Consider the following 12,694-nt stretch of genomic DNA (forward strand, 5'->3'; position numbering starts at 1 on the left):
AACTGGTGGTTTTTGGTGAAATACCGACGTAGAGTATTGCCAAATACGTGGAGAAGTATCAGTCTGTGACTTGAGGTGCGAGACTTGAGATACCCTTTGGTGAGACTTAATGAGGTGTAAGAGTATTACTACTCACCCATAGACGATAACCAGAAGTCCATGGACTGTATTTTAGATTTTATCACACAGAGAAACTAAATGCCACTTATTTGGATGAGGTAGGAATGGAGAGGACTGGCTCCTTCATTGTACCGATGCCAGGTCTTAGACTGGACAGGAAGAGATGAGTCAAGCTGGGTATCAAGTTTGGTTCAATGGAAATACAAGCCACAGCAACTGACCTGTCATCCAATGAGATGCAAACAATCATGATGAATTTCCTAACCGAATAATGTATCATTATGATATTTAGACACCCCTTCACTATATGCTAGTAATATGTGTTGCACATCATGGCAGGCATTCTGTTCCATGAAAAAGATCCTGAAAGACATTCCACATTCGAATAATTAACATGTAATTTGTTCATGTGAATGCCAATACCAAACACAAATTCCTGCTGGCGGTATTCATACGCTTGATTTAAGGAAAGAAAAAATGTCAGTGAAGATTCAGTATTGCACAAATGTATGAAACGTGAGAAAATGTAATACCAATGGTGATGGATATAAAAAAATAAGTGTCGCTTGCCCTCCAGTCAAGTGTGTGAGAACGAGACCAAGCCACTTCTCTCTTTGTCTGGCTGCCTTTCAATCAAGCAGCCAATCTACTAATCAAGCCTCTGATAAACAGCCACATAAAGGCTAGATTCATGGTTTATTTGGGGCTCTGACATTAAGTTACTTACAGCCAAAAGTGTTCAGCTCCATGCCTGTCCAAAGCAAGAATGGACCACTGTCAGGCACCACTTAAACCAAAAGTCTCCTTTGCTTGGAACCCCGGTAACCTAGCTTGCCAGCTAGAAATCCTGGGCTGCAATGACAGTCTATCTCTGGCTGTGAGGAAGACCCAGGCACATCTGCTGCTGTCACCCCTGTCTGCTTGAAACCCCAGGAAGGCTTTATTCTGGCAGACAATCCAACTGTAACACTCCAGACAGCCCTATCTACTCCTGTGCCTGCTGCACTTGATCCTACCTGAACAACCTAGGAGATACGCAAAGTCCTGCGCTTGGATTTGGACTTGTTATTCCACCCCTGGCACTGACTGCAGGTATCTGTGGAGTAACAATAAATCTAATCAAATAATTGTAGTTTTTCCTTTCAGAAAATGTTCAAAATAATTTATACCACAACAATCAATATTTTGTTGCACCTTTGACTTTGATAATATCATTTTATAGTTTTTATAGCAGTATGTAAGCTAAGAGGCAAGCAAACACATGTACAACGGGTATTTCTGATGATTTACACACGCTAATAAACTTCATGGTAAATCATTTACGACCACCATAATGAAGATTGAACATTCAACAGCAAAAGAGCACAACACATACAGAGACAAGGGAGAGAAAAAAGAAGAGAGAAAAAAGGAGGAAATCTTTATGTCATCAAAAGATACCGGGGGGATGGCAAGGTTATACTCTTCTGACATCCACTAATGTTGGAATAAATTCCATAATCTTTGGCACCTAAAATATCTCATTATTACAGGCTGGTTGAAAAACAATGACCCCATATGTCCATTAGAAAACATTTGCACAGGAGCACTCTTTATATACTACATGAGAAGAAAATCCTAAAGAAAATAAATCTTCCCATCTGTCTCCATCTCTGCTGTTAGCTCTACCAGCTGCTGCAGTAAGGCTTATTTACGGGTTGAAAGTTTCTATCTCTGTCCCTCTTTTGCTCTGCCTGGTGTTGGGCGTCCTTTCCTGGCTTCCCAATAGATCTGCCTGAACAGGGCACCACTTTATATATCAGGTAGACAGCAGCAGCATTTGTTCTTTATCATCCTACATGTTTCTTACTCATTAATGGGTTAATGTTGTGTTAAATGTATTGTGTATTATGTTTTATCTTTTTTCGGACTGCAAAGTAAATTTCCTCTCTGGGACTACTGTAAGCAAGCTGTAAGTATCCTCTCGGATAACCAAGAGAGCTGACAGCTTATCACACTCATGCAGGAGGCGTTAAATGTGATTTTGAGCCCTTGGTCAAATTGTTACAAAAGTTAGGTGATGTTAGGTGGCAGGGAAACAACGTAAACATTTTAGATAGATGAACTTCAGGTTCTCTGAAACATTTAGAAGAACATCTAGAACAGGAAGAGTGGATAAATCGGCTCAAAATGAAAATTTAATTAGGCAAAATAAAGAACAACCTTAACAAACAAAGATAAGCAGTAGTAGTCCACTCCTGGCACTGTGGAGGATGGAAAGAACTGATGGCATCCCTGAAAACTGAGAAATTCAGAATAAATTTGCCGAAAGTGAAACTTAAGAAGACGTGGATCCCACGATTTAGAGCGACTGGAGATCTCCAGATTCCACTGCTCCGTAATTGCGATCAGAGCCATCTAATATGAGAGAAACAGAATTGACATCTTTACCTTCAAGGATATGCCGGTAAAAATGAGGGTGGTGTGAGAGCAGCATAGAGTCTGAGGCTTTAGCTGTACTGAGGGTGGAAAAAAAAAGAGACTGGAGATGGGCTAGGCTGAAAGAGGTGGAACTGAATGAAGGGAATTTTCAAGCTTGAGCAGAAGGGAGATAATATCGGCTACAGAGCGAGAAAGTGGTTCGAGAGCTTGAGAAAGCTGCTGGGAAATCTGCAGAGAAAGAATCTGCTAGAAAGCTGGGTAGCTGCGGAGGAGAAGGCAAAAGTGGAGAGTTGAGAGAAGGAGGAGGGGCTGTCCGATTTGCAGAAGGTGGAGCTGTAGGTACTGCTCTAGAAAGGAGGATGGAGGACTGGTTGAGCTGAAATGGAATCGCGTAAAAGTAGAAAAGGGGGGCTAAACGGTCAGAGTGAGGAGGGATAGGAATACATCTGTCGAACAGAGTTTTGAGGAGCCTTGGAAGAGGCCAGTCCTTGTAAAAGAGACGAATTGGCGTATCCAAAGTGGTGCAGCGGCATTTTGAACAGCGTAATGCAGGAGGCTGGATGGGAGAAGCAGAAGCATCGGCGACGGGGGAGAGGAGGATTGGATTCATAATTAGAAGGTCGAGATGGCAAAACAGCGGAAAACAAACAGCGTGGAGAATCTTCAAGGTGCTGGAGGAGAGAATGGCGATCTGGAGATGATGGAGAATCAGGCCTGCGAGCCATTATAGGTCTAGCGTTCAGAATTCAAGTAAATTGAATTAAAAAACTCTGGATGTGTGTGTTAGCAGGGTTAGGGTTGAATGGTAGAGGAAGGGGTGGAGCACCCCCCACTTCTCCCCTAGAACTCCACCTATCGGCACTGAGCTTGACTACACAGTCTGCTGAGACATGTGACTGAAACCACAGCTACCGCCTGTGGTCTTATACTATACAGTAAATTCTGTAGCTATCAAGCTCTGACACATTGTAAAACATTCAGTTTGGAGGTAGCTTGCTGGGTAGTGAAGCTTAGAGTGAAAGTCTGTCACAGGGAATAAAGTAAAGATTTTCCATATTACGGTGTCTTGAGGGTGACCATGTTCACTAAACTCCTCGATGTTATCTACTATTTTGAGGGAAAACATCCTATGATTTGTTGTTTTACTTTTGTTGAATGTCCATTGCTTGTTGCCTTTGCTTGTGTCCAAAGGGCTGGTGAGAGGATTGTCTGAAGAGGGGGCAATGGGAGTTGCCATTGGAGCCAATAAAGCCTGATCAATGATGGGGATTCTTGGGGACCTCTGAGGTTAGGTAGTGAGAGGGATGGGTTTTGTGTTACTATCTGGTGAGATAATCAGTAATGACAAAAGTAGAAACAAGTAAATTGCTTTTTTATGTCACAATTTCGTACTGTTTTTTGTTAATGAGTGCCTTGGCTATGTTGTCTTTCAATTTATTTTTACCTCATGGCATAATAACCTTGGCGTGCCCCCAAAAGACCACTAAATATGTTTGGTGTAAAACATATGTGGTTTAATTTAGAATTCCACTATGCTTTGGTAATCTTTTATAGAGTCCATTGCTTTCTTCCCTAAACCAGTGCTCAAGTAGATCACCTAAGGACCGAATGGATCTACATGCATTTTTTATTAATTTACCAGAGAAAAGCTCATTCTTTTACCTACTATATACAGTAATATACTTTGTAACTACCATAGGGTTGTTGAAGAAATTTAAAAGTAAAAACAACAAAACAGAAGTAAATTTAATCAAGGTTACTTTAATTATTCAAAGAGATCATTTTATGAAAACACTTTTATATACCTGACATAATACACACATAAGAATAAGTATTATAGTTGAAAAATGTTAAGCCATAGAAAGTACCTTAAATTTAACATTCCTTAACAATAAAATAAAAAAAACTGTTCAAGCAAACAGTGCCTTACCTCGTTAATTTATAACTTGAGCAGGCACTACAATATTCATTAGAATTAATCATGAAGACTTTCACATTAAGTCTTTGAGCGTTAGACAAAAGGCACCCATTCATATTAAACTGTTCCTGCCTGTTGAGTTGTATGTAGCAATCAACATTCATAAAACAAAGTACACTAAAATTAAGTTACAGATCAATCTATAAGCAAATCAATACCTAATATATTGAAAATAACTTTTTCCATTTGGTGGCATCCATAAATGCTATCACAAGCATAACCAAAGACCCAAGTCAAACAATGACTGTACATCACAATCATTTTAAAAAGAAATCTTGTTAACAGACAGGAAAGGAATAAATCCCATATTTATTTCACAAGGTTGCTATGTAAATATTATCAAGCACATCCTACTTAAAAACCATACATTGCATTTCAGGTTTTCTACATATCATTAATTACCTTCCATTATTTACTGATGTAAGTATACACTGTAAACTGCACACCCCCTAAAACATTTTAAACGAATAAAACAAATCTAGAGCAAGTATTACAAGAATCATCCCCCCGCAACAAAAATATTTTCTTAAATCATTCATGTCTGGAAACATCTTATTGTTCTTGATTTATTTCTTCTTTCTCCTTTTACAGTTTTAGAAAAGCTCTGGTGGATGTATCACTCCATCATTATTTAAAATAGCTGGAAATAATATTTCCTCTTGTTCTTTGTTTCTTGACCCAAACCCAAAGGCCCATGTCCTTTGAGCCTCCATGGTGTCCCAGGAAGGTTTCAGGGGTGGATTATGCAGGGCCATCAAGCAGCTCACCTTGTAGCACTGAGCAATAAAGTCAATGCCAGTCATTTTTAGATGTGGATGTCTGGAACACAGAGTCTTAAAAAAAGAAATATTTTGTGTTTCGGTCAGTACAACTTATAAAGATACGTACGACACACCCAAATAAAGACATTTGCCCTGGATAAGAGCTTTGGCTAAGTATATAAATAAAGAACAATAACTGTCACTGTTTTACACTTTCATTTGCATTCTCATATTCATAGATATACAGTATGGACTCTCAAAACAAAATAGATGTCAAAATCATCATATACTGAAATTAAATTTGATAGTAGTGAACATTATGCTAAACATACCAAATAATCAGAATAAATGAGACAGGTGCTTTAATTTTTTTGTAAAATGATTCAATTGTAAATAAATTGTAAAAACTATAATATAATAACAGTAATTAAACTAACATCAAAAAACACAGGAGACAACTGTCCCCACCCTTACAAAAAGTGACATTAATTGACTATAAAAATTTCAAAACAACCGCTTCATCTGAGAATAGTGATTAATTGCTAAATCTCCAAAGTTATAGATCACATTTATAGATCACAATCATCTTGTGCTACTGTATATATAGCATGATCAAAAGGTTGGAACATTACATTCTGATAATAAAATATTACATTCTGATTATAAAATATTGCTGCCTTTACTTAAACTACCTGTAGATGCCTCCTGTAATAGGTTTCTATGGATATTTTATAGAAGCCTTTAGAGGCAATGTTTGTAAAGATGAATGGTAGTACTTTGGTTGCAGTTTCATGTATATTCTGTAAGCGTGATTATTGATAAAGATGACGAGATCCATATGTAACAGCAATATATTACACAGGATTACACTAAATGTGACAAACAGCCCATAGAAACTCTGCATACAGAGTTCTGTAAAAACATCCTTCATGTGCTGAGAAAAACTCTAACAATGTGTGCAGGGCCAAATTAGGTAAATAGCCATTGTACTCCTACCACTACAAGGCCCTGCTGAGCCCAAAGAAGAGCCCTCTATCTAGCTTGTACTGAAGCTCACTGGCCCGAGCCACACCAACACCAGCCAGCCTCATGACAGTACTGCTAGAGCATCCCAAATCGGAATCAACCACAGCACAGATCAAACAACAATATCTCACACATTGGGACACACGCACAAACACAACATAAATGGGAATGCTGCAGCACCCTAAACTGACAATACACACTTGCTGGATATTTCACCAAGAAAAAGACCTTGATGAAGTAGAGACTCAGTGACCACAATCTGACCATAGAAATTGGAGGACACAGGCAGACTTGGCTGAGCAGAGGCTGTGCTCCCATTGCCAGCAAGAAGAAACGGAGACAGAGGTACATTCTCTACTGCACTGTGACAAATATTCTAGGGTTAAACAAGAATTCTTTCCCAAATTAACAAATCTAATCCCAGAATCCCCACACCTGCCAGAATCAGAACAGGTTCCAAACCTACTAGGAGAGGGGGTAGCAAACTCAGTTGAACTGCCAGCCCAGTATGTGATCTCCTGTCAGAGCCTGAGGAATAGCATCTTATGTTGTGTTTGTATTGTAAATGTCTGTAGATGTTGTGTTAATTGTATGTATATGCTTTGGCAACATCGTAATTCATTGGTCACCCCAATAAAGCTGTTTGAATTGAATTGACAAGGGAAGAGAGGAAGACAGGGGAGAGACAAGAGAGAGGACAGGACGGGAAAAATTCCTTGTTTAGAATATCCATAGAAACCAGATTGGAATTAAATGTTTGTACCTTTTCAAGAGAGCTTTCCATTCTATTGTTTTTATTAAGTGGATTTCCTGTTTAGAGAATCCCTCAGTTAAAGCCACCTCTACTGGTTAGTGAATGCATTTTTAGAACAGGGAATAGGGTGTTGCATTCACTTTGTTGCACCCAGATTTATAGATAGAGAGAGATTTAGAAATCTTTAGAACAACAGAATACTGTACATCTACAGAACACAGATGTACAGTATAAGGATTGCCACATTTGTACTCTAACCTCATGTTAAACAAACCTTCCTGTTACAATTTTTCATTCCTTCCTGTGAACTAACACAGGTGAACTGAGTTCTGGACAACTAGATAATATAACAAAATCTACGACTATAGGCAGAAATAAAAAATATAAGTCCAGAACAATCGTAAGTTGTATTCTATTGGTCAGCTTTATCTCTCTTATGGGCTTGTGCATGTGTTACAGTATATAAGAGTTTAATACTTGGTAGCAGTCCAGGGTTTATCTGGGTAGTCAGGACATACTGTAGGTCTCTGGGATGCCTAGTTTGTACATTTTATGTAGTGTAGTTTGTCTATTGTACATTTAAGTCGTGTTGCTTAGTATGCTATTGTCATGTCGTATTAATAAATATTTGTTAAACCCAGTGTGCTTGACTTATTATTCATTTTTTACTACAGCTGCACCAGATGCTCAGGTATATTTTTGGCAAAATCTTTATAAGTTGAGGGTTATGATTATTTATTTTGATTATTAATTAATCCTCAGTTATTTCTGATATTCACTATTTTTGTAACCTCCTATTTGAAAGAATAAAATTCTTTCTTATTACCTGCTTTGATTCTAATGAAAGGACACATGAATGTTAGACAATCATTGTTATTTCGTTGTCTATATTTTTGGAATGTCAGTTCTTAATTATAACATCTACCTCTGTGATCTCCTTACCTACACAGATGTCTGCCATTTGTAAAATTAAAGAAAATGTTAGACAAAAAAAAATCTGCCACTGGAAAATTAATACTCTTCTCACAAAAATATTTAACCAGAGAATTAACTTCTACACCAACTTTTTACACATCTAACACTGTTACAAAATAGGAGGAGCAGTTAAATAAAAACATACCATAGAGGTAGGTACTTTACCAATTTGATTTACAGGAGTTATGCTCAAGTATTACCATATACCCTATATTTTTGTATGCGTTTTTGCCATGTCGGTCAGTCATTTTTCATTTTTTGCCAGCAGGTAGCCTTTGATCTTCTCTGCTCCCTGGTGTCAAAAACAACTCAATGACCTCTTCCTTCTTTCCTCCATAATAGTATATTCATTTTTACAATCAAAATACCCAATTTCCTTCAAATTCCTAACCCACTGAGCTTCAGACCCCAGGTCTACCTAACCTTAATCTGTTAATTTAATATCAGTCAACAGGTTTCCTTCAATCTGCTATGCCCTCTGATGTTCAAATGAATTCAGTGGCCATTTCTTTCTCTCCTCCACACAAACAAATTAATATTTCTGCTAAAATCCCAAATTTCCTTTAAATTAACAATTCACCAAGCTGCAGGCCCTAGATCTATAACATATAAATCTCTTAATTTGATACTAGCATTTTGCTCTCTTTTACAGCTATTCTACAGTACCTCTGTTTCTGGCATCTCACCCAGCTCCATCCTAAAACAGTCTAAAACAGTCTAAGTCTTTAGCCCTATTTGGATTTGGATTAAGATTTGGACTTCATTATTAAGATTTGGATTTCAATCTTTCTGCCCCTGTTGGTCATAATGCCAGGTTCTTGGCCCTAGGTCCATCTCACATCCCAAATCTGACTCAGCCAGTAGGCATCCAATGAGTCTTCTCTCTCTTACATGTTCTGGTGTCAAATATAGCTTGGTGGGAGTTCCTGAGGATTTCCTCAGGCCCCCCTCTACTTCATCTGTTCCTTTCTCATACCCACCCACGTGTCACTTCATTACAGGCCCAGATGGCTTGTTAATCCCTCCTATCAACCAGGTGCCTACCTGCAAATCAATGGTCATATTACTACACTGTCAATCTACTGTGCTTACTGTATGTTTACTCACAATACATTTCATAATGTTGTTCTGTCATTTTTCAAAGTTCAGAGGAAACTGCATCACCCAGCTGTCAGTTCCCAATGCTCAACTGTTCCATTTACACAAGTAGTTCACAAATAGCCAAGAGATAAATCTGCCTGTGAGCCAGCCTTCGATCAGCCCCTGTGTTTCCTCACTTCAGCTATTTTCTTTCACAACACAATCATTGCACTCACTACACCTGTTTAAACACCAGGACGAAACACTCTGCTCACAACAACAGTCCCTATGATTGTGCCAGCTCTCCCACATCTTCAGAATCATTCCGTTACAAGATTCTCTCTCCCTTGTGACAAGCTTGATCACATTCAATTGCATCTTTCCATCTTCCGGTCAGCTATGTTTTGCACAAAAGGAACGTCCGTCCATGTTAGGTTACCACAACTATGACATGAGAATTATAACCTAAGGTCAGTCTTTTATTTAATATCTTCTTGAGCTTGCATCATCTGTTTCATCCTTACACCACCACATAACTCAATTAGCTCACTTACAACTCAAATTCAAATTGCAAAGCAGAACTTTGGTAGTGGCACTGTATAACAGACTAGAAAGAGTTGTCTTTTTTCTTATGATTAGTTTTCTTCTCTCCAAAGACCATTAGCTTTTTAAAGACACAGCCCCTTTCATTGGCTTCAGAGGCTGCTGTTGAGGTGGTTTGTAGCACTTTTACCTTCTAAGTTTTACTTTTCCTCTGACTATTCATCCTCTTTATTTAAACGGTTTATCAATTGTCATAGCTGCTTCACTTTGGGCCACAATTGGAAACAAAAATAAGTCCTTATAAACTCAAATTACACTACAGTTTATAATCAATGAAGGAAGAGCATCCTCATGAGGTTTGTTCTTAATATAGTGACTGGTTTCTCTTTCACCTGCATGAAGTCTGGATTTACTGAATTTGATACATTTTCTGTCCACTCCTTCTGGATATGATCTGCCTTCTCAGCAGGTTGTCAAGGCACTATTGACTATTTCATTAAGCAAGTCAGCCGCTGGTCATCAGAGACCTATCTTGCTTACATAAAATCAAACCTTTAAACAAGCACTCCTTTAGTTTTCTAGCTGACTGCCGAAATAGCCCACAAATCCAAGCCATACTGTACATCACAGAACACTTCTATCAACTTCTCTATACTTTCATTTAATTTTTCCATCGGTGCTGTGCATTCCCATTTTGTTCTTTTGGGGGTTCTTAGCCTCCTCGTCGAATGGCTTGGAGGTTGGAGATCAGCCAAGAGGGTTAAACCAGTCTTACCATGACTAAAACATTCCATATACTTAAATCTTGTGTTGTTATTTCTAGTGAACTATAGATAGATCATTTTTTTCTACAACACAAATATTAAAGTATACTGTATGTATGATAAATACCCTAAAGAGTGGAACTCTTTAATATTTATGGAAGATTTGTATCATAACAATACATCTACTTCATACACTGTAAGGTGCTTAAATAAACAAAGCTTATGACCTCTTTTTTGACAGTCTATTGTCATGGAAATATACCAGAAGCCAGAAGAGAGAGTTCTCACCTGAGTAAGGTCTTTATTTCAATATTGCAATATTGGGAGCCCTGCTGTCACTCTGCTGAGTGTGTCAGAGACTCAACTTGCTAAAGGCAGCACAGGCTTTTTATAAAGATGTTGTAATGCAGTGGAAAAATACAGCACTTAGCCCCTTTCTAATATTTCCCCTTTACTTAGGACAAGAAAGCTTACAACACAGAACAATCATAGAGACAAAAAGGAAGCGCCAGTACATATTTTTGCAAAGGTCAGCAATTGCATTCGGCTAATTTGGTAATCTAGACAAACTGTCTTCTGACAATCTACATATAGCAAAGCAGTTACATTTTTGTTATATATTTTCCTAAGGCTATTTACATTTTAAGAATCAATTTACTTATTAGATTTCCATTTCACAATATAAAAATGTACTCCATTTATGGATGATTTGGATGATTTCTGCCTACCTTAGCCAAGTCCTGATATTGTATTTCACTTGAATGGAAGAATACTTTTTGAAGGTTGTCAACAGATGCGTCTACATGGTCTGAAATCTTTAAACAAACACATTCATTAAATGTAAAACATATTTGATTTGCAAATTTGTGAAATAGACTTATTCAATTAATTAAGCAGCTGTGTTGGACAGCTGCTTAATTAATTACTTTTGCTTTAAAGATATATTGCTCCCAAATTTAAAAAAATCTAAACTTATTATGAGCCCACTTTTTTAAATCTTTGCTTACCTTTTGGGAAACATGTGCCTTTTCGTTGATTTCCAAATCCGTAATCTTGAAAAGCTCCTTTATTTTCTTTTTTCTGCTATTCATTTCAGTTTGTGCAAATGTAAATATTTCCTACAGGTGAAATATTGCATGTGTGTTAAAACATTGCAGACTATAGCTTGGATTTCTAATAAATCCAATACATTTTTCAATTTATTTTCCTCTAAAAGGTAAGCCACAGTACAAGGTGTTTTGAACTAATGGTGTCTTTCCCCTTTCAAAATGAATATCTTTTCATATATTAAAACATATCCATACTCCACAAATACAAATAATACACTAAGGCTCACGAGTAGAAATGAAAATAGTCATTTCTTAGAGTCATATTGTAATGTTGGAAATGGTAGTTTTCAAATTAATAATAATGACTAAATATCACACTTGAAAAATACAGTAGTCTACTGTTGTGCGACACCAATGATAATGTTTGAGTTGAAGAAGAGTATAGGTTAAACAACATAAAAGAATTATATCTTTCATTTTCTCAGCATTTAGTAAACAGGCCAACCCATAAGTATAGTAATCTAGTGATAGGAAATGTCTAATTAATAGAATCAATAATAGTAGATTTTTGTTTCACATCATGGTTTGGAGAAGTAAGTTGAGCATAAACAATGTTATATTTTTCAGACCCTTGTGAAGCACTGTTTAAGATTTTTAATTTCAAAATGGTTTTCATAGGCTAAAATGCCAACAACTTAAAAACAGTTACCTTTATTATGGAAGCCCCAGTCTCGTGGATTTGTTTAGTATTCTTACATGTACTTTTCAGCACTTCTTTTGCTCGTCCCCAGTGCTGGGTTTTCAGCAAGTCATACATTTTCAAAAGCTCAGATTCTCGGCAGGGATCATTGATGTTTTCAGAAAGATCACCGCTGTTTCTCATTTCTTGCAAAACATCACCTTTCATCCTAAAATAATGATAATAATAGATGTCTGAGGCCTTTTCATTTAATAAAACAAGCAAGACCAGAATCAGAGGCCATGTAGAATTAATATCACTTATGTAGTTGCCAGCAACCATTTCTTAAAATACCCAGTTGACTGAAATCCATTTTCATGAACTTCAGTCCAAAACATTGAAATGTCAATCAAGTCATTATAATTAATCTGATTTTATTTAAGTACTCAATAATAATATAAAATATCTTTTAACACATGGAACTGTAATGGCTATTGTGTCCTTGTTGCATTTGATGTTGTATTAAACTGAACTGCACTAGGCA

At 37.2% G+C, this 12,694-nt stretch overlaps 1 protein-coding gene across 1 annotated transcript in view; it reads right to left on the bottom strand.

Annotated features, from left to right (window-relative positions):
- Window positions 1-4,333: 4,333 nt before the first annotated feature.
- Window positions 4,334-12,694, bottom strand: part of LOC148822815 (uncharacterized) — a 30,959-nt gene continuing 22,598 nt past the window's right edge. The window contains exons 7-10 of the mRNA XM_088929654.1: window positions 12,181-12,379; window positions 11,430-11,540; window positions 11,151-11,237; window positions 4,334-5,352 (exon numbers count right to left, since the gene is read on the bottom strand). Coding sequence (XP_088785780.1) covers window positions 5,113-5,352; window positions 11,151-11,237; window positions 11,430-11,540; window positions 12,181-12,379 — 637 coding nt within the window. The 3' untranslated portion in view covers window positions 4,334-5,112. The remainder of the gene's footprint in view (window positions 5,353-11,150; window positions 11,238-11,429; window positions 11,541-12,180; window positions 12,380-12,694) is intronic.

Source organism: Atractosteus spatula, chromosome 12 (genome assembly GCF_055471065.1).
Source record: "Atractosteus spatula isolate fAtrSpa1 chromosome 12, fAtrSpa1.hap1, whole genome shotgun sequence".
NCBI lineage: Eukaryota > Metazoa > Chordata > Actinopteri > Semionotiformes > Lepisosteidae > Atractosteus > Atractosteus spatula.